This window comes from Magallana gigas, chromosome 5 (assembly GCF_963853765.1).
Source record: "Magallana gigas chromosome 5, xbMagGiga1.1, whole genome shotgun sequence".
In the NCBI taxonomy this organism is placed as follows: domain Eukaryota; kingdom Metazoa; phylum Mollusca; class Bivalvia; order Ostreida; family Ostreidae; genus Magallana; species Magallana gigas.
In genome coordinates, this window is record NC_088857.1 from 51,837,328 (window position 1) to 51,865,278 (window position 27,951).

Here is a 27,951-nt window from a genome sequence, read left to right on the forward strand (position 1 = left end):
AAAATTGACATGAGTATATAACGATTTTCAAAACGTTCCAACTATTTCTGATATTTGAACAAGTAGATTACAGACTATACAAACTCTGACAAGAATAACAACCAGTGATGGAGTTTGATCCTATTTATTCCTGACAGCCATGGCAATTTTTATAACTTTAAACTAAATAATATTCCTATTAGACAGATTCATAATTTTTCACAAATTAAAAAAAAATCACAAAATATCCATAAAAATATTCTCTTTGTTCATTGGAAGGTAGAGCAGCTGAGTATTGAAGTCATCACATCAGAGTTGAGCTTGAAATTTCTACTATACATCAATTTAAAGGAGGTAAAAACACATAAATTAAACTAAATTCACTCTCATATTGCTGCAATTTTGTTCAGAGGATAATGTATTTACTAACTAATTAAATTACCAGTACTTTAAACTGACAAATGATGTCTGCTAAAATCTATTGCACAATCAAATATAAAGCTATTTTTTCCTTTCAGCATCACAAAAATGTATCTATACAGATGTAAATATATTCTTATTTACACAAGATAACACCCCATATACTATAAATAACAAACAATTTGTTGGGTGGAAACAGAATAAACTGGTTTTTGAATATCACATGTTCCCTTTGCACTTCTTATGAACAGTTTACATCTACAAAAACATCCGAAGAAAAAAAAAACTTTGGAAATGCAAAAAGAACAAAACATGAAATCTAAATAAATGGCCATCAATGAAATCAACAGAAATCAAACAAAATCTGAAGTTACACATATTGTGTAATATAAAACTTACACAAAGTAAAAGTAAACTTAAAAGAATATACTTTATATGACTTAATTCAAGAATAACAAAATTTGTAAAATTACATAGAAATCTCTGGGAAAACAAAACAAAATCAAATAATAATCATAAACATGTAGACTGTACATATAGGTCATGTAAACACTACATTCCTCATTAATAAAGTCACAAAGTATCACATTGTTCAGTGTTTAAAATCATAATATCAATCTCAAAAGGCAAACATTTTTGTCTTTTTCCCCTGGCACTTTAAGACAAATTATAAAGATATAAAGAAGTATGAGTTAAAGCACTGTCTAGTTTCCTAAGGATTAAAACTGAATGTTTTAAGTTAACACTTTATTCCAGCCTATTAAAACTAAAGTATCAAGGGCATGAATTTTGTGCAGATAACAAAGGGAGAGGAAACTGAGAGACCAAAACAACTCTTCCTCCCTGTTGATTCACAAAATCTGGTATCATCTCATTAATTATCTAGAGACAAGTTCATATTCTACAAAGGATATTTGGTAAGGCATACATGTATACTTTCTTCATTCTAAAAACTCCCTAAAATCAAAGATACATAAACCATAAAACTCCCTAAAATCAAAGATACATAAACCATAATACATCGTCCATCGTTCATAAACCATTCCCAAATAATGAATAAAATACATGTATTGTACATGCTTAATAGCAATGTGTATTATATAACTCGTCTATTTTACATATCAAGGTCTAATGATACACTAACGTATAATCACTGTTCATCTCCTGTATAATGGAGAAACAACAACCCACAGATAAGAATCAGATCTTGGAGTCCGCTGCTAATTGCTGTCACTCACACATCAGATTCCACAGACACAGGCTTCTCAGCATCATCACTGTCCTCTGGGTGAAGGTCAAACCTACAACAAAAGGTCAATGTCAGATTTCAATGGCATCATCTTTCATATACCAATATCTATAGAACGGAAGATTCCTATTTTATGCAAGTTAAAAATGTCAGTTGTAATTCTGCCATTTTGTATCAAATTCAGAGAATATAAAATGCAAGCCCCAATACTAGTAGTTCCAAAATGTTTTTTTCTGAAAAATGGAAGCTAGACTTTAAAATCTGCAAAGGGTGCTTCTTGCAATATATGAATATAATATCTCCTTACTTAGAAATCTACAAAGCTTTTCGTATGCCTTACATGGATGTAAAATTCATTTTTTCATAGTACATGTATGTATTTCTCAGGTTTGTCATGCAATATTTTAGAAAAAGAAAGACTAATTTTATCCAGAATATCTCTTCTCTTACCACTCGGTGGCAGCTTTGGAGATGTCCATCTTGGACAAATCGATGGTGACCACCCCCATCACCTTGATGTTGGACGAGAAAAACTTGGTGTCATTTCTGATGGTCAACTCCAGGTCCCGGTCAGCTATCTCTTCCTGCTTCAAGGAGAACTCAAACCTACAACACAGAAACATGTGTATATGAGAAGATTTTACATGTAAATCTACCAGCACTCCTCCTGGTATTATTCATTTTCTCCAGAACTCAACCTGCCAGATCCCATTTGACAATCACAAACCAATAAGTATACACATCATTTCTGAACAGTACATACATGTACTTATATGATAATTTACAGAGCATGCATTGTACAGAGCTGAGCACTAGTTATATCTATGTGTACTGAACAATTTACATACATTCTGATCATTATATAGAAACATAGAAGCTGGTCTACATCTACCTTTACTTAAATACTACACATTTCCTTTTTTCATTGAATGCTAAAATTCAACTTCTTAATAACAAGTTTAATATCATTTATAACAACATCAGACGGTAATTGAAAAGCCTAAGTAATTCCTTTTTTCGAATACTGTTTTATATAAAATACTCAGTTTTTTTTAAGTGATATGTACTTTTACCAAGACTGCCTGAAAATTTTTATAATGATATTTTCAAATCTTAAATGATATATTGTACAGAATATCGACTTGCATGCACTAAATGTCTCTAATGGAACATTTAACTACAGTATGCACTCTTACATGTAAGTGTCAATGGTGCAAGCCAAATGCTCAATGTACATGTAAGTGTCTTATAATTTTATCCAGACTAACATTTGTGAAATACAGGGATGAGGTTGTTTTTGACAACCTGGGTCTTACGCTTGTAAACTATTGATTATTGTGTCATGACTTACGTTTCATCAAAGACAGGGTTGAGGTTGTTTTTGACAACATGGGTCTTACGCTTGTAAACTATTGATTATAAATTGTGTCATGACTTACGTTTCATCAATGACAGGGATGAGGTTGTTTTTGACAACCTGGGTCTTACGCTTGTAAACTATTGATTATAAATTGTGTCATGACTTACGTTTCATCAATGACAGGGATGAGGTTGTTTTTGACAACCTGGGTCTTACGCTTGTAAACTATTGATTATATAATAAATTGTATCATGACTTACGTTTCATCAAAGACAAAGTTGAGGTTGTTTTTGACAACCTGGATCTTACGCTTGTAAACTATAATTGATTATTTTATCATGACTTACGTTTCATCAAAGACAGGGTCGAGGTTGTTTTTGACAACCTGGGTCTTCCTCTTGCCACTGCTGGACTTGTCTGGCAGGAGGTACATTTTGACGTAGGGGTCGGCTAGATTGTCACTGTCACACGGGAGGAGGTTCCTACAAACAGGTCACATGGTCAGTGTTACCATGGTTCACATCCAGTCGGATCATACCAACAACCATTCAGATTTAAGTTTCACAACCCTAAATCCTGTTTTTCTGTGATTAGCAATCATAGAACTATAAATCTAAGATAATTTTCAAAAGGAAACAGTTAAAGAAACTCTAATGTGTATATATCTCAACATTCCAAGTTTCTATCAGAATGGTCGTAAATAAAAATTCTAGTGTAAAGCTCTGTCAAATTAATTGTTTTTACAATCAACTGCTACGCTGACAGAAAGTAAAGGGTTCCCCCATGACTTACTGACACTTGTGTACCACCACCACCAGTTTCTGCCGCTGGGCGCTGTAACGGAAAGTCAACTGAATTCTCCCTCTTCCAAAGGCTCCTTTAGCATCAGATCTGTAGAAAAATTAAAGCTTCCATGTTAATTTACAGTTACATCATGAAAAATATTACATTGACATGATGTCAAAGTGTTGCTATCACAAAAGATCATGATAATTTTGCTTTCACAAGTTTACTTGAACAGGGTTTCAAGAATTTACAATGTGTTTTAATACACAAAATACAACTAGTTAATATCATCCAAGCATCTATTTTAGTTAATATCATCCAAGTATCTATTTGTATGCACCAGGTGGAAGATGATTACTACAGAATTAATAAATACAATTGCTTTACTTTTAAGTTCTTTTAATCTTCACACAAACAACTTCATGATTCATAAATCATACACTAGCTGCCTCATTAGAGTAAATACTTGCATGAATTGGGTACAAAGGACTATATATGATAAGGGCCTAAAATGGCCCCCTAAAATGAACATCATCATTTTACTATCATTCTTTGTTTTCTTAGTACAGATATATATGTGATGTGTTTACATAATATTCATTTTGGTTCAATTGCCCACAATTTAGAGATATGACATTGTAAAGACAACCTTTTCCCGCCATTTTTGCATTTTTAGCTTAAAACAGCTTGTTTTCAAGCAGTTTTTCCTTCCGAAAACAGAGCGCATTCTTGAACAAATAAAATATTTTAATCAGAGATGTATCTAGCCAAGACTAATAAGCGACAAAAAAATTTTCCTTGTTCAAGCATGCTCTCTATATTTCCCATTTGTAAATAGATAAGAAAAATGTCAATTTTTGGCTGATTTTGATTGAATTATAGAAATGGCGTCACTTCTGAGGTCATATACTGCCAGTGAGTGCAAATAAATCAAATAACATTTAATTGTATCCAAAACACTTAAAAAATGGCGAATTATGGGGGCCAAATTTAACTCTTATCATATATAGTTCTTTATTGAAATCAATCATTAATATACTGACAATCTCCATTATGTCTGATGCAAACATAGAGAAAAGACAGATCTCTCTCCCACACCCCCCCCCCCCCCCCCCCCCTTGGACTTGGAACTTACTCTGCAGGGACTGGGGAGGACTTCGTTTTCCTCTGTCTGACCTCGGTGCTGGTGACGGTGTTAGGACCCCCACTGCTGGCTGGGGGGATCACCTGACCCTCAGGCTTAGCCGCGTTTATCTGGGTCACTTCTACCTTCTTAATGACCGGATCCACTCCACTGGCAGTGGTTTTGGCCGGCTCTACTTTAGATTTTTGGGCGGAGTCTGGTGATGTTGTACCTTCCTTCTGAGCAGCAGGGGGGTCCACACTGCTGGAGTTGGTATTCAGGATGGTACCCTCACTCCTCCAGGCTGGGTTGTTTTCTGTCGTCAAAATCTAATTCAAACAAATAAAAATTGGATAAATATTTCAAAAAAATCAAAATGTCCAATATTTTTTTCCCAATCTTTGTCATCCATATAAAATCAGAACCCTTATTGGTAGATAAACAACTGAACCTGTATCTGAAAAGAAATCTTCATTCTATGAACAATTAAAAAAACAATCTGTATTTATTTTACCCTCAGACATAATCTCATGTTAATTTTGCTGTCCTGTCCTGAGTTCTTCAGAGAAAAGTTTTGGTCCAGAGTCATATCAGGGGCAGATAACAAAGACTTGAGAGGAATTGTCAGGTCACCCAGAGATTCCTTAGGATTCTTCTTGTCCAAAATCTGTAATAAATAGCCATATAATTGTGCATTATCTGTCACATCTTAAAGAATATCATGTCTAGCAAAGAATCAAACCCACTGCAAAACATGAAAGATCCCATAGAACACTTAAACAAGCTCTTGTACATGATATAAATAAATCATTTTGTTGAAATATTTTTTGCATTTCTTGTGTATTGCACGCATCTGTATGTCAAGTTACAGATCTGTACCTATGGCTGTGGACTACATATCTATTACATGTACCTGTAATGATACATGTTAGTCCTGTTGATGTGTATGTGGGTAAAGGACAACTTATGTACCACATGTTGTTGTGTTTGTAACATACAGCTGTACCTGTAGGTCCAGTTTCTGTATCTGAGGGTTGTGGACACCTTATGTACCACATGTTATTGTGTTTGTAACATACAGCTGTACCTGTAGGTCTAGTTTCTGTATCTGAGGGTTGTGGACACCTTATGTACCACATGATATTGTGTTTGTAACATACAGCTGTACCTGTAAGTCTAGTTTCTGTATCTGGGGGTTGTGGACACCTTATGTACCACATGTTATTGTGTTTGTAACATACAGCTGTACCTGTAAGTCTAGTTTCTGTATCTGGGGGTTGTTGACACCTTATGTACCACATGTTGTTGTGTTTGTAACATACAGCTGTACCTGTAGGTCCAGTTTCTGTATCTGAGGGTTGTGGACACCTTATGTACCACATGTTATTGTGTTTGTAACATACAGCTGTACCTGTAGGTCTAGTTTCTGTATCTGGGGGTTGTGGACACCTTATGTACCACATGTTATTGTGTTTGTAACATACAGCTGTACCTGTAGGTCCAGTTTCTGTATCTGGGGGTTGTGGACACCTTATGTACCACATGTTATTGTGTTTGTAACATACAGCTGTACCTGTAGGTCTAGTTTCTGTATCTGAGGGTTGTGGACACCTTATGTACCACACGTTATTGTGTTTGTAACATACAGCTGTACCTGTAAGTCTAGTTTCTGTATCTGGGGGTTGTGGACACCTTATGTACCACATGATATTGTGTTTGTAACATACAGCTGTACCTGTAGGTCTAGTTTCTGTATCTGAGGGTTGTGGACACCTTATGTACCACATGTTATTGTGTTTGTAACATACAGCTGTACCTGTAAGTCTAGTTTCTGTATCTGGGGGTTGTGGACACCTTATGTACCACATGATATTGTGTTTGTAACATACAGCTGTACCTGTAGGTCCAGTTTCTGTATCTGGGGGTTGTGGACACCTTATGTACCACATGTTATTGTGTTTGTAACATACAGCTGTACCTATAGGTCTAGTTTCTGTATCTGGGGGTTGTGGACACCTTATGTACCACATGTTATTGTGTTTGTAACATACAGCTGTACCTGTAGGTCTAGTTTCTGTATCTGAGGGTTGTGGACACCTTATGTACCACATGTTATTGTGTTTGTAACATACAGCTGTACCTGTAAGTCTAGTTTCTGTATCTGGGGGTTGTGGACACCTTATGTACCACATGATATTGTGTTTGTAACATACAGCTGTACCTGTAGGTCTAGTTTCTGTATCTGAGGGTTGTGGACACCTTATGTACCACATGTTATTGTGTTTGTAACATACAGCTGTACCTGTAAGTCTAGTTTCTGTATCTGGGGGTTGTGGACACCTTATGTACCACATGATATTGTGTTTGTAACATACAGCTGTACCTGTAGGTCCAGTTTCTGTATCTGGGGGTTGTGGACACCTTATGTACCACATGTTATTGTGTTTGTAACATACAGCTGTACCTGTAAGTCTAGTTTCTGTATCTGGGGGTTGTGGACACCTTATGTACCACATGTTATTGTGTTTGTAACATACAGCTGTACCTGTAGGTCTAGTTTCTGTATCTGGGGGTTGTGGACACCTTATGTAACACATGTTATTGTGTTTGTAACATACAGCTGTACCTGTAGGTCTAGTTTCTGTATCTGGGGGTTGTTGACACCTTATGTACCACATGTTGTTTGTTTGTAACATACAGCTGTACCTGTAGGTCCAGTTTCTGTATCTGGGGGTTGTGGACACCTTATGTACCACATGTTATTGTGTTTGTAACATACAGTTGTTCCTGAAGGTCCAGTTTCTGTATCTGAGGGTTGTGGACACCTTATGTACCACATGTTATTGTGTTTGTAACATACAGCTGTACCTGTAAGTCTAGTTTCTGTACCTAGGGGTTGTGGACACCTTATGTACCACATGTTATTGTGTTTGTAACATACAGCTGTACCTGTAAGTCTAGTTTCTGTACCTAGGGGTTGTGGACACCTTATGTACCACATGTTATTGTGTTTGTAACATACAGCTGTACCTGTAGGTCTAGTTTCTGTATCTGGGGGTTGTGGACACCTTATGTACCACATGTTATTGTGTTTGTAACATACAGCTGTACCTGTAGGTCTAGTTTCTGTATCTGGGGGTTGTGGACCAGGAATCTGAATGGTTTCTCCCACACCGGACTGTCTGTGTTAGGTTTCTCCTCTGTCTCAAACATCTTTGGTCCAAGAGAGAGCACAACATAGGGGCTTGGCTCAGCTATCTGCTTCCTCATTCTCTGTCAAAACATACAAGAGTATGTGAAGCAATGCTGATACTATTCATTTTCTCTATATAGTGCCAAAACTCAATAATTGGAGAAAAATTGTTACTAAAACCAAAGATTAGATTTAGATACAAGGTTAATGTAACGGCAAAATCTAAATTAGTATTTAACTACATGTACTATGATATAGTCATTTATCAAAATATCAAATAACGTAAGTTCTCACAATGGCAAACTTAAAGATCATTTATAATTACAGAATATAACTTTAACATGTTCAAGAGCAACTCACAAATAGTGTAGACATTGAACATACTTTATAATTTTACCACAGGGCTTATGTACTAGCTCAAACTTTGTGTCACAACTCATATGAATTTACATACAACACATTTTAAATCAAATAATTGTAACATATTATTAAACCATCAAACATATGAAAAACTTCGTGTTTTTCTTTCTTTTTTTTAATAAGTCAAAAATACCATTAATTATGAAATTTAATTGCAATAGTAAGTAACAAAACTTCATACATTACATGTGGTCTACTATTATGTTAAATTGATTGAAGACTGAAGAAATGTTAGAAGTTAAAAGCAAAACAATTTCATATGATATGACCATATGTGAACATGGTGTTCAGATTAACAGTGGCATCAAAACAAGAAGGCTGGTGAGTGATCTTCAATGGAATTACATGAATGTCCCATCCACACTAAACTATGATGCTGAAGTTTGATACATTTTAAAGTCTGGAGATGTGGAAAAAAATTGAGTGAAAATGATATCACATCGCTGCTTTTATTAATTTTCTATTTTTTTTTATATTTGTTGTGAATAAAATTCAGTCCCTAGGACTTAACTATAATCGAGTTTTACTGTACCAGTTCCTTTATACACTATGTGCTCTGCCATTTCATGGTACAGCATAAATTTCATAAAAAATAACAAATACAATTGGCAGCCTGAGCCCTGTATTATTTTTTGTAAACTGTTTAAAAGCCACTATGTAGCTTCTCCTGTAAATACATAAATAACGGTACATGCAATTTAGCTTTGAACAATAAACACAACTAGCAAATATATTCAATTCAAAAATAGTAAAGTTTTAAACAAAAATCTTTTCAACATTCAGCTGTAATTTTTACCCTTTGGGAAGGTTGCTTCAGAACAGAACAAAACATCTATTAAACATAAAAGTCAGATTAAAACTATTTTTTAGACTTGAGACATAAACCAATACAGTAATTCCAATATCCCATATACATATATAAACATGTAATATAATACCGGTAACAATACAAATACTTTTTCCAAAGCTGATCAGACTTATAGAAGATAGAAATCTTTCAAAAGGGAATTCAGGTGGACCCAATAAAGGTATTAATATATGTAATAATATGTACATTGTTAATTATATGAAAGAAATATTAATGCCAGGTGTCTGTGTTTTGAGCAAACATATTCATTGCAGAAAAAATATATATCATATATTTCAAAACTAAATAAGAGAAAAAGGATAGGCAAAATGTTGTAGATAGATTATAGATAATCTGAATACCAGTAATATATATTAATTATCTTTTATACATCTGCATCAAAAACTACAGTCAACAAAACGATTTAAATATACAGGTGATCACCATACACTATGGATATGTCAAAATTACTTGGACGTTCCAACCATTTTACATTCTTTAAGCATTTTTAATTTTAATCTGAAATCTTTGTATATTTCGATCAGAAGTATTTTTCTAGGTCTAATGGAGTTCGAGTTGACAAATGATGTTTGACTGTATCTGTGTTAATGATTTTACTTTGATAAAGAAAGCAAACATAAAAGCAAACTGTCTTGATACATACAGAAATCTTTATATGTAAAGTATAAAGTGAAGCTCTATATTCAGAACATTCAGTGAGCTAGCAAATATGGTAGTTCTCACCAATGGGAATGAAAAATGACTGATTGTTCATTGCTTTCAGGCTTTAATTGATTTGATTTAGGAACAATTCTAATTACTGGTTTATCATAATCAATTATTTATTTATAATAATAGATGTTTCGATAGGAAAATACACGTCAATCCTGCATAAACTACAAAAGCATTCATTCAAAATATCAGGAAGGAATATTTTATCGAATTGGGGATGGGAACCCCATATCTTTTAAATATCCAGTTAAGTTATTACAAAATGTATACCAAAAGCAAAGAAATCATCCCTGTTTCTTTAAAATGCTGGTAAAATTTGTTCCTACTACACTGAAAGCATGTTATACTGTATTCCCTGGCCACCCAGCTAAATATATTAAGGGTTAGTAACATACTTGGCATATGTTAAGTTTCATGTAATACAATGTATAAAATCCCCCTTATACATCAACAAATACTCTGCTGTGCCCACAATTCTCAGCCGCCCACCAATCACGAGACATTCCCAAACTTTCACTTTCAAGAGTGTGCAAAAGTTTAATTCCTTGGTAAAAATATTTCCCTACACAACACTGCAGTGTGTTTTTCAGGGAAATTTACCATTAAAAAATATCTGCAAATATGACATTGACTACTGTGGTTTCATCAATATTTGTTGTATAACAATTTTCATGGATTTCGTTTTTAAGTTGATCCACGAAATTAAGTGTTCATTGAAGTGCAATTTCTATTAACATTTTGTATTAATAGGGTCATTGGCCACGAATTAACGTTTTCTTTGAAACTGTGATTTTCACTTTATCCACGAAAATTCATACCCTTGAATATTAATGAAACAATAATGAAACCACAGTATCTTTTAATTTTAGAAGTCTCAGGTCAAATTTTTGATAAAGTTATCGCATGTAAAATTAATTCATCAGACATCTATGATGTAGAAAAACCCATTTCCTTTAAAAAACGAAAACAAGAAAATGTAATACAGAGCGGAGAGAAATTTTCAACCTTACTAATTAAAGCTCAATGCAAAGTTCACTTTATATTCTTTATGAAAATTATTGTGAATTTACTTAAAATCTCCTAGACAGATCATCATTTTCTTATGTATGGGTATGATTTATTCAACTTTAGTTGAGAAATACTCTTTGATGTCAGTGATGATGTGATTTTCAATGATCATGACGGTGAGAAGATCATGAAGTAGAGAGAGCCTAGTAGGAATTGCACACTCTTACTACTGCTAGTCGTAGCCGGAAAGTGGAATCTCTAAATACAGGTAGTTTGTCATAAGATACAGTGAGTGAGCATTTACCTTGGAACTCTGTAGAAAACAACACACAATAAATGTCAGTCTCAATTCATTGTAATTACAATATACCATAATCTATCTAAGCATCACTGTGAACCAACTCTTAATAGTGACTACCTGGTACTTTAATCTGCAAATCAAGAGTATTTTAATGATAAACCGGTTTGTTTGTATGCAGTAGTTATGTTATAAGTTTTGCAATGAGATGCACAGAAAATGAGTTGGTTTACAGAATATATGTACCGGTAATAAATCACAAAAGCTTGCCCACAACATAAAAAAAAAATACAAAATAATATTTAGAATATATACATGGGCAATATGAGATATGTTCAGCAAAACAGGTGCTTTGTCTCTGTCTCCTTATAAAGGAGTTTTCCCATACACTGTATGACCCACTCGAGTTCTAATGAATTTGCTACTGGCATTTAATGCAAAAAGTCTCCATTCGCTTTACATATGGGAACTGTTTTCTGTAGAAATTTGTAAATATTATAGAAAGTTAATAATTCTGTGGTTGCATATTTATCATATTTGGCAACCTACTCATACAAGCAAATAAAGACAGCAGTAAGTCATAATTATACTGACTCAAAGAATACCTCCTATGGTGTGATAAAGCATGCATAGTATTACTTACAATGTTAACAGTACAAAAGATTTACTTGTGAGATATTGTACTAAATTTTTAAGCACGTAACACATTTGCTGCAACTACGTTAAAGTACCAGTAGATCTTATTTAAAGTTAGCATATTCATAAATAGCTATTATCAAATACAAGTATGCATAACATTTAGCTAATATTTGTATATACTTTTTACAGTTAATAAACAGAAGCTGCTTTCAATGAAAAATACCTTGATACATATATAATTAGGGCTGGCAATCTGCCAAAATTATATATCATGTATTACTAGAATGTTTAAGTCAAACTTTACTACAATTGTACTCACAGGCAAGTCTTTGGCAGAGTCTAAGTTGACCATCAAGACACATGTGGCAAGTTCCGTGGAGGTATCTACCTGTTTCATCGTCTGTAAAGTACCAAATAATAGTATGAACAATCTGAACCTTATCATTCACCTGCAAACTTGTATCTATCATTAAAATTTTGTTTATTTGCATCTCTCATTGGACAAATAATAATAAGCATTTCTGGTCATAAAATAAAGGGTGATTAGTTGACAATTACTGTAAATAGCATAGGATCTATTTTCGGGGCATTATCTATTCTCTAAGTATTACATGTTTATAATCTTATATAAAATAAATCTGTTAAACACTACACTCAAGACAGTTAAATATGTGGAGAGGGTAAAATATGATGGTACTGAGTGGATATAAGGGAATTCCTGTTTACACTAATAAGACTAATATTGCACTGATGTCTCTTGATGTGATATGTGGACTATCCTCTATATTAAAGTTCTGTGACCGTGGCAGTTTGAACTGAAGCTGCTCAAACTCCACTGGAATTTTGCATGATGTCGGGTGTTGTAAGATGGTAAATACAACAGCCTGGCAACTGAAGTACAAATATGCTGTTATTTACTGATAATTATAATCTATTGTTGTTTGCTCTATACTTTTATAAACTTTTAAATATGGGGGCTTAGGTATCTGTGCAATGCAAACATTTGCTGTAGATTTAATAAAGGAAAAAATTCAAGCTGCACTGAGCTGTGTAATTCAGGGAGAATAGTGTTAACAAATACATACATGTAGCTTATATAATAATGTGGATATAAATGATCATATACGAGAACTCCTAGCCAAAGTAATCTAGTTTGCAATATTTACAGATACATGTATATAAAACCATGAAATGATGCAACACAAAACTTGAATGAACTCAATGACATGCAACTTGCAAAAAATGAAAAATTTCCTCCTTTCACTAACATTACAGAGTATTCAGAACACATGCATTTTGCCAGAAAATGACTCTACATTTGACATACACAAGATTTTGACAGGAGAGATTGATTTTGACCATTTCTTACATAATCATCATAAAAGTAGGTTATGACAATTATTTTAAGTAAACATAAAGTCAACCTAGTTTGCATCAATTTGGTATACTTTGATAACTGTCAAATTATTCAAATTAAAAAATCAGGGTAACAAAAGGTTGTACCAAAGTTCAAGCCCCATAGGAAAGTATATTTGCAGATCGATTCATGCTTATATCTAAAAAATCAATTTGGTTCTAAGATTTCTTCAAGGAAATGAGTATTGGTATAACTTTTAAACACACAATTTTTTAAAAGTTATGAAATTAAGAAACATTCACACCATTTACAAACAAAACTGATAGTTTTTCTTCATTCATTAATCAAAAATATGTAAATAAAAAATGTATGAATGTGGTATGCATTTTAAAAAAGACAATAAAAACAAAATCACAAACATGCAGTTTCATATTTTGATGTATTAGGAAGTGAATGAATTCAAAGCAATTGGCAAACCTTGGAAAATATAAAATCTAAACAAAGGACTTGAACTTACCATAAATTAAATTTCAAAATTGAGAAAAACAAAAAAAAAGGCATCACAAAATATCATTAATAAAATTCTAAAAACATAATGTACTGTTTACAACATTTATTTAATAAATATTGTAATCCAACCTTTATCTTGAGAGAAAATCTTGGAGTGAGGTTAGAAAGAACTTTACATAATAAGGAATAAAACTTGCAGTAAACTTTCACTTTTCAAAATATCTCTTATATGTGCTCTCCATTCTAAACCCTTGGTCACAAAAATAAGTAGCTGCAAACCAGCTGGTTACTGGTAAATTAAGAGATAGAGTTATTGTGAATAAAAGCTGGTTTACGGTGTCATGCATATTGGACATTAAAATTCTATGTTAATATGTACAATAGCTAGTATATCTTTTCATAGTTGTACATTTACTAATCATGCTTAAAATAATCTTACAAAAGAGGTAAAAAGGTGCTTTACAGTACATGTATACAATAAAATTTGTTTTGCCTTGGACTAGATTGTCTCAACGTCATTGGATGAATCACGTAACGTGATTGCCGTATAAATTTCTTTACACGGTGGGCGTCAAAATTTAAACTGCAACATGGCGGACATAACGCTATTTGAGCTGATATTTTACACAAACGTTCAACCATACCTTTAATTTTTAAGCCCCAAAATATTTAGAGTGACCCCCCCTTTGCCCATGACGTAATAAAACGATCCTATATATACAATGGCATCCAGGTTTGCACAGACGACCGACGAGAAAGGTACAAAATTAGAGAATACGCCTATGAATTTAATTGTTATATACATGAATTATCTTTTGTTGTTTACATATCAAACTTTATGTCCTCAACAAAACAAAACACTTATTAGGTTGTTACTGACTGTTTACAGAATTTGTGGGGTCGGTAAAGTCCATTCAAGGCTCGGCTCTGCCTCGCCTTCTATGGACTTAACCGACCCCATAAATTTCTGTAAACAGTCAGTAACAAACCTAAGAAGTAATAATGTTTTCCCTTTGGTCAATAACATTAAATTTTCAAGGACTTGGCCTAGATAAACAGAAATCTCACCTTCTCCAGGACCATGGGGTCATTGGCCAGGTACATCCAAACCAGTTTGATGTGGACATCTCCTTTCTTAACATTCTCCAGAGGCAGCCACTGTAATGAGTCAGTCAAACAGCCTTACATTAGCTTCACGGTATACAGTGTGATTTTACATAAAAGAACACATGAAAATTATTAATATCAGTACTATACACAGTTTAATTCTACAAAAGTTTTGTGGCACAGTCATACAACTTGTCTGTAAGATTCAGAGTGTGAGTATGGGATATTAGTAGACCTTCACACCATGTTTGAGAGCATTTGAGAATCGAATCTAACAAGCTTGTCTGGGAGCCAGCTATTGATTTGGACAAAGACTTGCTCAATTAAATTGCATGAAATATTAGCCTCTTATATATAATCAGTAACTGACATTAAAACAAGCATTCAACTTTAATGTTCCTTACAGTATCCAAAGTTCCCTTGCTTGCTGAGCTGGATATGTCAATAGCTGCCCTGTAAAACAAAACTGCTTTAAGCAACAACAAAACTAAGGCAAAATGTTCATGGTCTGTATAATAATTAATTAGAAGGAAACAAAACTAGGAAGATCCAGCTGACAGTTACGTACGTCCCGATCTTGTCGTCTTTACTGCCCGGGTCCTCGTCCCTGATCTCAAGGTCAATCACTTGGGCATCTTTACAGTCAATAATGGTCTACAATCAGAGATACTATACAATAATGTAACTGTAACTAAATGACAAATTAAAGAAGGCACTACAGAGCACACCCATACACACTGTACATACACAAGATTGGTAACCTGTGTATAAACTATGTGTTTTGCATTGTTTTGAAAGTCTAGTATTCCTTCAAGATAGTTACACCCCTCTTTCCCTCTATTAAGATTGAATATCCTGTGCATAGGTCTATCTTATAAAAGAACTCATACTTGATATAACACTGTGTATTAGTATGCTATATGGCATCCTCATTATCATTATTACAATATGGCATAAATAAAAGAACTGGTTATAACAAACAGTATAGACCTTTCATTCTGGTGTACCAGTATATGAGGTGTTTTTTGGCCCGAAGCTCCGAAGAATAAAGGAAACTGCACTTGTCAGTTGTTAACCATCTCTCAGTGATATCTGAGGCTTTTTCAGAAAACTGCTTGCTCAAAAGCACTTGCATTAATTTGAATTGTGGAATTGTGGAATAAGAATTTTTTGTGAGTGCGCCTGCACTGCTGACCAGGCCTCATACATCCCCTGTACCTTCAGGGCCTCTTTACTTACCTCAAACACCTCATTCCACTCAGGGTTCACTGAGTTGTTAATCACTTTGGTTTTGAACTTCTCTGGGCCAACTAGACAAAAATCAATGGATCAGGAGGAGAATACATTGAGAAATATTGTATACCTGAGTGTACGTAGAAATTGACGTTTAATTTTTTATAAAAAGTAGATGGAGGGACCAATCTTTGGAATCAATTTACTTCAAAATAGCAATTTTACCTTATAATAGATGTTTTTATAAGGTACCAAACTGTTTTAAAAATAAAAACATCAACAGTACTATAACATACATATCAAAGTACAGATTTACATGTACTCACATTTCAGCACAGCATAAGGATCGGATTTTCCTTTGCCCATCAAAGCTACATCAGCAGATACCAGGTTCCTGGCCTCTATCATGTAAATTCTTAATACACCCTAAAAATAGAGATCATAACCGTAAATGTAAGACATTAGAGTGTGTGATTGATGAATTATATCGGTGGATGGGTGGTAACTTAACTGAAGTATTAATACATATTGAATTACTGAAAGAAAATTAATACCCATAGACAAATAAATAAAGGTACACTACTGAACATGCTGAAGGGGTTAAAACATTTTTATTTTTTAATTATCCCAAGAAGAGAAAAGGGGTTGTACAATAGGATCAGGTGTTTTCAACTTACCTCAGGAGGTGGGTACTTGAGGAGGGACAGGTTCAACCCCTCAATCATTGGGACGGCAATTCTGTTGGGGAGAACCATGATGTTGGCTATCTGCTCGGCAATAATGTCTTCCACCATCTCTCTGAAGAATTACCGAGACAAAATTTGTTAAAAAAGGATTTAATTTATTATTTTGTTAGTCAGTAAAGAAGTTCAAGTACTACATGTAAAGATAAAAATGCAGAATCAATCATATAAAAATATACATTTAAAATCAGATCAATCCACAGTCACAAGGTTTTTGCCGGTAAATCCAATCAATTACAGAACGAAATGCCAATTTTAAATGATAAAATGTGAATAATTGTATGACTTTGTGTATATGAAATTGCAAATTAAAGTTGTCTCATCAGATAAGACCTCCATATTGAATGGATGTGACCTTCTACTCCGGTCACAATGAAAGCAATTTCCAAAGTTCAATCATATACATGTACATGTTATAGATTCATATAATAAAGCAAGATTTGACAATGAGATAAAAAAATGAATCTTAAAAAGAAATTAATGATCTTAAGCTTAGTATCTTCAATAAATGGAATCCTAAGCTAGAAAGTAAAATATTTCATACAGAATTTTTTTATAAAACTTATATTGATGATCAACACAACAGCTGAGTATTCAAAATATGATGCATATGTATATACACCTATACTGACGCCCTGGGCATGCTATATAACTACTAATTTTTGTAACAAGAAATGATTCAGTAGCTTAAATTCAGCAAATAATAGGCCAAGACTTAGTCAGATATTGGACATAGATGATATGGCACAGTCGTACAAGTGTGAGATGTAGAATGTTGATGTAGATGTAGAATACACTGTAGTTCAGAGTTATCATGCCAGTCTCATTACCTTGAAAGTGACTGCCTTTACGATTCAAAAAAGAGCATTAGGTTTGTAAATGAAAATCATACAACCATAATTTGTTTAATCTCTTCAAAACAACAAAATGATAACCAACTAGCAAATGAATTAAACCATGATTCATAATTAATATTCATTAACTTCCAAAATGCCAAATGAATTTCTACATTAACATCACAGTGGGTTGCTTTAATATTTGGGGATGTCAATCTATTAATATTGTTTTTGAGAAAAAAACATACACAATTCCCTTGGTGCACCCAGATGCTCATCTAATTCCCCCACATGACTAATAATACACACTCACAGGTGTTGTAACATGATAAACATCACACATTCTCATTGATCCGGCATGCAGATTACTTGCATTATGACACTTAAAACGAGAGTAAAATGATATGAATAAACATTCTCTCCCTCCAAGCAACAGCTTTAGGACACAGGAGTCAGAGCCATATTGTGGCTGTAGATTTCAAGTAAAGACCACTGAAAAACTCCTGGCAAGTTGATAAAATTCAAATAAAAATTCATGCTGGAATAAAACTGTTAAATGAAACAGTTTTTTTGTAAATCACAGTTCACATGCAGTTCATTCACACACAAATATGTTCAATTTGTAAATCTACTCAATTGTAATAAATACATTAACAAGCAAAATTTAGGATAGATTTCTGTGTTTTCCACTCTATCTGGTGGTTAGAAATGTTTTAAATTCACATGTACCGGTATTATTAAATGTATACCAGGTATACAATACACACAGTTTTAGTGATGACTTTTTAAAACATGTACATGTATTAATCAACAAGTACATGTAAATAAAAACATCATATATCTCCACATGCAACTCCCTTTCTGTTTCAGAATCATTAGTTCAACATGAACTTATACATGGACATGCTAAAAAATGCAATAATGCTCTACAAGGAGAATGCTCTACAAAACTGAGTGAAAATGAAGAGAGACAAAGACACTAACAACTGATGACTGGATCACACTGTCACAGAAGGAGGAGAAACACCTGTATAGTCCCTGGTCTCCATGACAGCTAGTAGAAAGCAGGAGGCATGTATAATGGTACAATTAGTAGCAGCAACAATCTCTCTTCTCTCTCTCTCTTCTCTTATCTCTTTCCTTCCTTCCTGCCTGCCCCCTCTCTCTCTCTCTCTCTCTCTTCTCTCTCTCTCTCTCTCTCTCTCTCTCTCTCTCTCTCTCTCTCTCTCTCTCTCTGTTAATGAACAATTTAAAATTGCTATAGATTTTTCTTTTGTTTCATCACAGTGACTGTAATAAGCAGTGGTAATTATATTTCTACTAACTCATTAAATTATTTTGGTTATTTCAATTTCATCAAACACAGCCAATTTTAATCAATCTGAAGTCATTATATTTTCTGACATTAGTAAGAAATGAGAAAGATAATATACCTGAGGCCTGGTAGATCAAATGCATCCGCTATTCCTTTCAGATTGAAGTCTATGGACTGAAGAAATGTATGACAACACAGAGATTGGTGAAAATCAAAAGAACAAGGTATGGTATTATCCAATAAATGTTTGGTACAAATATCAATCAGTTCAATCATAAATCATAAAAGAAGTTTAAGAACAAATGAATTGACGAATTTATTTTAAATATATTGGAGAACTGTAAGGATTTCCATTTTAGGGGTTTGTGGCTGTGGTTGCATTTAGATCCTGATGTCAATACTCACTGGATTATTGAGAAAGAAGACACTGAGGCCTCCAAACAAGGGCATTCTGCTGATCAACGGCTTCAGGATCACCCTCATGGTGCCTCGGATCTATAATATACAATAATGTCAAATCAAGATATAGATCACCCGCATTGTGCCTCGGATCTACAACATACAACAATGTCAAAGCATGAGATATAAATCACCCCCATGATGCCTTTAATTCCCGCCATTACAAACTATCTTAACTTTTAAGTACCCCCTACATCAATACTTCACCCATGAAACATTTAGTATAATAGCTAAATCATCTTAAAAAGACTAACCTGTAAGTCTTTTATACCCATGTTCATTCCTTTCAGTTTCACCATCAGATCGCAGTCACTGCTGTATCTGTAATGACGAATAATCAAGGTCAAATGGTTCAAAGGCCAAAGGACTCAAAGGTCAGTCCTAACTTTGAGATCAAACAGCACAACTGGTACAAGACTAAATTACAGAGTTAATGAAAACAAGTTGTGTGAGTGTCAAAGGATTGCTATCAGTTAGCTTACATGATGTCCAGGTCCATGTAGATCTCATCTCTCCTGACGTTCTTTGTGTACACTTTGACACCTCCAATACGTGGGGGCTGAAATATAACACACTAATACAGTACCCGCAACGTTATTTACTAGATAAACGATAGGATTGGATTCACGCACGAAAGGATAGGATTAACGCACGAAAGAATAGGATTAACGCACGATAGAACAGTATACACGCACGATATGATAGGATTGATACACGATAGGAAAGGATAAACGATGTTCAAGATAAGCGTATAACTGCGTTAAACGATCTTCACGATTAACCTGATTATGGCAGAATTTGAGAAAAAACTCGTACAAATCAAGATATACATGACATTTCTTGTTATCAACAAATGCCCAGTTGTTGTAATCGCTGCATCATTTATATAATGTATTAAAACGACCAGTTTAATTTTCTTAACAAATATTTTGAGCTGAAAGGATCAATTATTTGTATTGTTATCATTGTTTTCAATACTGAACAACCCAGCCGATCGCCGCAAACATTTCAGCCCGAGAGCAAATAACACCGAAATTAGCGGACTCAAAGAAAATACAACATCTGCTCTAAATAAATATAAACTCTATCATAAATACATTTGTTTCTGTATAAAAAATGATGCATTAAAAATAAATTATATTGCACACACGTTAAAAAATATTAACACAGATACACATTCCGCATACGATTTGTTGACATTGTTTACTTTACCGCACACCCAAGCCGATCGCCGGGAACATTTTAGCCTGAGATCAAATATCACACGGAAAATATAACGGGTTCAATTAAAATTATAATACTTTTGCTTTACTTTTGCAAAACGAATTATGTATGTTACATACAAGTTAATGTTTACACAGGTATACAGTCCGTGTACGATTTAATATACCGGTATTCAATATACAGGACAGAGGTAAATATGTTACCTCACAATCATTTTTCACTTCCACTGCTTACAGATATGATTTACATATACTACTGGTTAATTTGATCTAAAGAATTGAGAATTTAGTATTCATGAGGATAGAATGCTGGATAGGTATTTACATTTTTTGTTCGATAAATGTCTGTATACGGCGCATGATTGACTCGTAACTTTGAAATAACTGTACTTGCTTATATCCATTAAACGATTAACACGATAGGATAAACGGAAAAACTGTTAAAAATAAACGATAACCCTCAGGCTGATAGGATTAACGCACGATAGAACAGTATACACACACGATATGATAGGATTGATACATGATACGATAGGATAGGATTGTAAAGAATAACGTTGCGGGTACTGTATCCGTATAAATTTAACAATACTGATACATGTAATACCAGTAAAAATCGTAATTGCTGCAAGACTGATCCTTCAAACTATACAGTATTACACGTTCATGTAATACTATCATGTCTCCTTTAAAACTACATGTGTATCAAACTTTTTGGAATATATTTAAAGCTGCTTGGTCCGATTTTTTATCAAATTTTTTGCATGCTTTTAAACGATGATTATGCTTAGTATATGTATAATAATAGACATTGCAGTAGTTTTTCCAGTCAATTAAGCCAAATTTCAATGAAGAAAAATACGTACAAAATTTGCTTACAAAACAAACGACATAAAAGGGTACCGCGTTATTTCGCCTCATGTTTAATTTCACCCCTGACGACGAGACGGGTATGGTTGTATTACGACTTTGACATCGCTTTAAATAAAGGCCAAATGATCAGACAAATTACAAATAAACATATTTACGCTTTGTTCGCTAATATTTCAAGTTTGCTTTCTTTACAATTGATGCATAGCATGCGGGTTGAATAACCCCAATCATTCGGGGGACGAAACCAAACGGTTTCCTTTTCTAAACATTCCCGTGATGCATTTTGGTTTGTTTTTCGTTTGCCCAAATAGAAATTATTTTCATTTACTTTGAATATTTCTAACTTTAAAAGGAGGCTGATTCTGCTCGTGTAAATAGGAGAAAGTCTATAACTTTTTAAGATGAATGGTTTGTATGGAAACAATCTTGATACTGTATTAACAAAAAAATTGGACCAAGCAGCTTTAAATACATTACATTGATAACATGTACTAGTACAATCATTAAATCAGTTCCAGTACACTACAGCGGCTGCTATGACTTACAATATCGCCCAGGTCTATCTTTGTGAACACAAAGGAAGCCATCTGAGCGTGGCTGGCCTGTATCTTGGGTTGGATGGAGTTGGTGAGGAGCTCCTTGACATAACCCCCAATGAACGGCCAAATCTGGTCCAAAATCTACAGCAATACAAAACAGTTCATTTATGTCGTACTGAGTATGCAATATATCAGCGAGTACTTGATCAAAAGTCCAAAAACAAACTAGAGGTACTGTGAGCAAGCTCACAATTGATACCCCCCCGCTAAGAAAAAAATCATAACGCGTGTATTTTTGCTATTATAGAAAATATTGGATGAATCTATTTCACTGTCCATTTTCTATAAATAACAACTGCTTTATTTTTGAAAACTGTTAATTTTTAGCTTCTAATATTTCCATTAATACAAGACATGACACAGACAGAATTTAGCTTTTTTGAAACAATGACCTTGAACTTTCTCAATTGACCTTGGGTCAAGGTCATGACACACCCTTTAATCATAAGCAATCTTTGTGTGAAGTAAGAACTTCCAATGTTTCTCCATAAGAAAGATATGGACCGGACACGAATTTTGCACTTTTTCTGCCAGTGACCTTGACTTTGCCCGAATGACCTTGGGTCAAGGTCATGACACACCCTTTAATCATAAGCATTCTTTGTGTGAAGTAAGAACTTCCAATGTTTCCCCATAAGAAAGATATGGACCGGACACGAATTTTGCATTTTTTCTGTCAGTGACCTTGACCTTGCCCAAATGGCCTTGAGTCAAGGTCATGACACACCCTTAAGTCATAAGCAATCTTTGTGTGAAGTAAGAACTTCCAATGTTTCTCCATAAGAAAGATATGGACCGGACACGAATTTTGCACTTTTTCTGCCAGTGACCTTGACTTTGCCCGAATGACCTTGGGTCAAGGTCATGACACACCCTTAGGTCATAAGCAATCTTTGTGTGAAGTAAGAACTTCCAATGTTTCTCCATAAGAAAGATATGGACCGGACACGAATTTTGCACTTTTTCTGCCAGTGACCTTGACCTTGCCCGAATGACCTTGGGTCAAGATCATGACATACCCTTAGGTCATAAGCAATCTTTGTGTGAAGTAAGAACTTCCAATGTTTCTCCATAAGAAAGATATGGACCAGACACGAATTTTGCACTTTTTCTGCCAGTGACCTTGACCTTCCCGAATGACCTTGGGTCAAGGTCATGACACACCCTTAGGTCATAAGCAATCTTTGTGTGAAGTAAGAACTTCCAATGTTTCTCCATAAGAAAGATATGGACCGGACATGATTGCACAGACAGACGGACAGACAGACAGACGGACGGACAGACGGACAAGGTGATTCCTATATACCCCCCCAAACTTTGTTTGCGGGGGGTATAATAAAATTTTATTTCAATTCTTAAAATATTTGACAGTGATATATGTACTTACTAATAAATAATAATTAGTATTTGCAATGTACATTGCTTTTTATTCCTTAATTTACATGTTTAGATCAACAGTTTTGTTCGGCTGACAAAAACAAAACCAAGATTTACTAAAACAGTATTTTTACTGTAAGTTGCAGTGGGACAGTTGGTATAAGAGGAATGTCAAAATAGTATGCAATCAAACCTTTAAAAATCTTTGTCTATGAATCCCATATAAAACTTTACAAGCTAGTTTATCTAATATATAAGATATCTAGCTGACACTATCAAAAGACATTGAAAGGAGCATTCACTTTACAAAACCCATTACATAATGCATTTAAACAAACTCCAAGGTCTAGATAACTAGTTAAAAGCCTAGCATTATTACCTTGTTGAACCATTCTGCTCTTTCAACCTCAGGAAAATGAACCTGAAAAACAAAACGAAAATATAAATACTTAGTACATGTACTGAACATTTACAGCTCTCATTAGATACAAAGAAAAATCCTACAGTTCTGTAAACCAACAGACTGTCAGATAGTACATGTAGTGTTGCTGAAATCCCTATAATGTGATATTTTTACTAATTACTACATACAATTGTTGGTAATAACAAATTAGAAACTTTTAGACAATACAGGGTACACATATCATATATATTTTCAGCTAAGTTTTTCAATTTGCTGGTATGACCACTTGCTTGTCATAACCTGAAGCAATTTTTTTTTTTGAATAAATACCTATACATTAATCACAGTCATTCACAGAAGATGAAATATTTCAGGGTTTTTTCCATTCATTCTACAAAATGCTTATGTACTTTTAATATTTTTTATGAAAAAAATTATGTAAAGCAATAAAAACTGAATGAAACATTCACAAGATTACTGCAAAAACAATGAATATGGTAAAGATCTTGCGAGAGTGCAAGTAAATCATTGATTCATTATATGATGTTCCTTAAACATTGTGATGATAAATTGATCTTTCATGTCACCACAGGTGAACTTTTTTTATAACCTAAGTTTAAATCTCCCATGACTCTGAAATTGTGTGGGTGGGTTGATTCCATTAATTTAGTGTGTGTATACAATTTATCATTGCTACATAACTCAAGACAAAAATGTAGGCAGTATGCATAAATTTAATCATCATTGAAGTTAAAGCTGAACACCGCTCGTAAATAGGCACTGTCCGCCATATTTCTCTTTAATCACTGCTGTCCCTACAACCCTTATATAAGGGACAGACCTCTAAACAGTTCAAAGTACTTCGCTGTAGAGGTCTCACCTGTGTGGACGTACATTTTGCCTCGCCGTGTTACCCGGTCGCGATAAAATTATCAAATTTTACGCACTTTTTGAAGCCAGGAGAATACTAACATCAAATAAATTGGTCAATGCATTATTTACGAACAGAAAATGAACATAAGATAAAAAAAAATGCATAAAATCTAAAGACCACAAAAGGAATACTACATGTCGGCCACGAGGTTCAGGTGTGCAATCGGGTGTAATGAAATCGAAGGGTTTATATACCAGGTATCTGTGTGACGGTGCCTATTTACGAGCGGTGTTCAGCTTTAACATTCAAGACTAAAATGTTTGTTTGAGAGGTACTTGCACCATTGCAAGGTCTTTACTATATTCCTTGTTTGTTTGTAGTTCACTATAGAAGTAAAACACAAAACTTACAAACATTATTGATGTACCAGATGACAGGTTGTCAGGTTAAATATAGTTTGTATTTCATGACAATTTTTTCCTGTGATCATTTTAAATGTTTATAATGACATCACACAATGACATACTCTTTACAGGGGCTTCATCCCTCATATTAGACTCCTAAGAGGCTAATGTTAAACATTAATTATAATAAGTTAATTATTGTAAACTGATGGGCTGTATTGCCCAAAGTAGTATTTCTGAATAAATAAATATTACAAGTATTGTGGTATATGTGTGAACTGGTAAAAAAATATATATTACAGGTATGTATTTGATATGAGCCATGTGTATACTTGGAATTAACCCATCTAATACAGTGTATTCACTGGGGCGTGCAGAGCAGTGAAATGGCTGAATCATCATTGATTCATCGATGTTGTGTTTTACTTTCTACTCTATTATAAGCACAAGCTTATATCTATCACATTCAAACATCTCTACTTCACAGCCTTTCACTTCCTTGTACCGGGTATGTTCCTGGGACTTGTGTGCCACCGATTGGTACATAACACTAAATGAATCTGTGGTCCAGGTTTCAGATCATTAAAGATCCATCACAAAATGTATATAATATGCATTAGCATTTTCTTGTTCATAAAACAAATTAATAACATTTAAATATCTAATAGTTTATACATGTCCACAAATACTGCACAAGATGATAAGTTCAACAAGCAGTACACTGTAATGACAGGTTTGTTAATTTGTGTTTATAATACGACTGTATTTTATATATCTGCAGGTCAAATAGTTAAGTGGTGATAAAGAGATGCATTATCAGATCTCAGAAACAAGCTGCAGAATCATCATATCATACCAGGGGACAGCTCATTAAACATAGCACTCAAATGAACAGAAGAATGCATGTGAATTCAGGTGATTATGGGTATGCAGATTGCAGGCAGGTGTAAAAATTCTGATGAATACATTTAAGCACATACTATAGCTACTAGCTGGAGTCTTTAGAATTCAAGCTTTAGTGTAATTAATAAACTTGAATACAAACATTATGATCTCAGTTTATTTACAACATTCACTGTTTCATTTTAGCTGACCTTGAAATAGTCAGTCTAAACAATTTTCTTTTCTGATCAACATGATCCAAATGAATGACTACATATAGTATGAAACTGTCCAACTGTGTCGTACATGTATAGGTAAATAACTTGTATGGTCAGCTAAGGTGTTTTCTTTACCAGATTGACAGCTATATGGAGGGGTCATTTAACAATAAAACCATTGCTATTCACAACCATTACAAGGTGCATGTAGATGGCATGGACGCTCATGCATTGAGATTTAATCCTTCTATGCTGTGTGAAACATGATACACTTAGCACCAATATTAATCCTCTTTTCAGACTCCATGATTTAATCTGAGATGCCCCCTTGTAGGTGTCTCACGTTGCTGTCTAAATCATGCATGTACATGTACCTGGTTTACATGTAATAACTTTTGATACAATAATCATTTACAGCATCTTTGGAAACCACCTCCTTCTGCATTAGATTTAGAGTCTAACAAACACCATGTTTATGCATAGCAGCATGTGATTGTAACTGTGTTATACACTTTTGTGTACCTGTGAAGATGTACTGTTTCAAAAATGCACTTATGCAAGCTAATTTCTTTTCATACTGGTCACCTGGGACTAATTTAGTTCAACCAGAATTTTACAGGCCTGTTATGATTTCCCCAATGACTCCTACTGTACCAATTTGACAGACACATAGAAGCAAGCACAAGCTCTCATAGTTATTAAGATGTACCCATCCCAAACCACTATTCCCGAAACATGTCATGAAACAACTAAAATGATAATGTCTTTAATTTTGGTCTTAAAAACAAGTTGTACTTTCACTTTTTCAGTTTATCATCAGATGGGATTTCAAACGAAGCATAAAGCTGCTGTGTGTATCAATCACCAACCTCCAATTAACATACATCCATCTATAACTAATTAATTAATTATTACAAATAATTCACCAACATCCATCATCGGCTGGTTTAAAAAGTAAACCAAATTAAAGCAGTAAGTGCAGTATATCTTTTACATGGTTCCATGAACATGATCCCATCAATAAGCATTCAACCAGTAGGTGTAAACAGGTAAAGAAATCTCATTAGCATTAATTTAACCATATATACAAGTTACCTACCCAAGATGGTAAATCCTCAACTCTTGCTAAAATGGCCTTTTGCTCATCCCTTGCAGTGTCCTGACGAATCTCGATCTGCAGCTTTTTCCGCTGTCCCTGTCGTTCTTTCCACACATACAAAATCAATCCAAAGAGAATCCAACTGGGGCTGAAGTTGAGGTAGCCCGACAACCAAACCCCCACTGCAACTCCGGCGAGCTTGAAATACCTCAAGACAACATTAGCAAGTTGTGCTTCCTCGATCTGTGATTTTCTTTGGGACTTTGGTGCTACGTCTGACATCGTCTCAAGTTCGATTCCAATGCACCAACTATCAACATTACTTTGCAGACAGCCTACATGAACATGGACGAGTCGATTTAAAAGTTGTGGGGGTTATCAAAAC

At 34.2% G+C, this 27,951-nt stretch overlaps 1 protein-coding gene across 3 annotated transcripts; it reads right to left on the minus strand.

The window, feature by feature from the left end:
- Positions 1-108: 108 nt before the first annotated feature.
- LOC105342898 (extended synaptotagmin-2) lies at positions 109-27,951 on the minus strand. Of its 3 annotated transcripts, none has more exons than XM_066086303.1 (22): positions 27,567-27,951; positions 24,066-24,107; positions 22,256-22,390; positions 20,097-20,173; positions 19,869-19,935; positions 19,561-19,650; positions 19,274-19,329; positions 17,835-17,849; positions 16,939-17,059; positions 16,588-16,687; positions 16,268-16,338; positions 15,597-15,682; positions 15,433-15,481; positions 14,990-15,079; positions 12,374-12,442; positions 8,029-8,190; positions 5,432-5,584; positions 4,930-5,246; positions 3,801-3,899; positions 3,356-3,490; positions 2,099-2,254; positions 109-1,700 (listed from the first exon to the last, which is right to left on the minus strand). In XM_066086303.1, the coding sequence occupies exons 1-22, from the start codon at positions 27,846-27,848 to the stop codon at positions 1,634-1,636; spliced, it is 2,439 nt and encodes an 812-aa protein (XP_065942375.1). In that variant the 5' UTR covers positions 27,849-27,951; the 3' UTR covers positions 109-1,633. The 3 variants fall into 3 exon arrangements, with proteins under 3 accessions (XP_065942375.1, XP_065942374.1, XP_065942376.1); XM_066086302.1 differs by having other exon boundaries at positions 12,374-12,454; positions 27,567-27,950; XM_066086304.1 differs by lacking the exon at positions 17,835-17,849 and having other exon boundaries at positions 12,374-12,454; positions 27,567-27,948.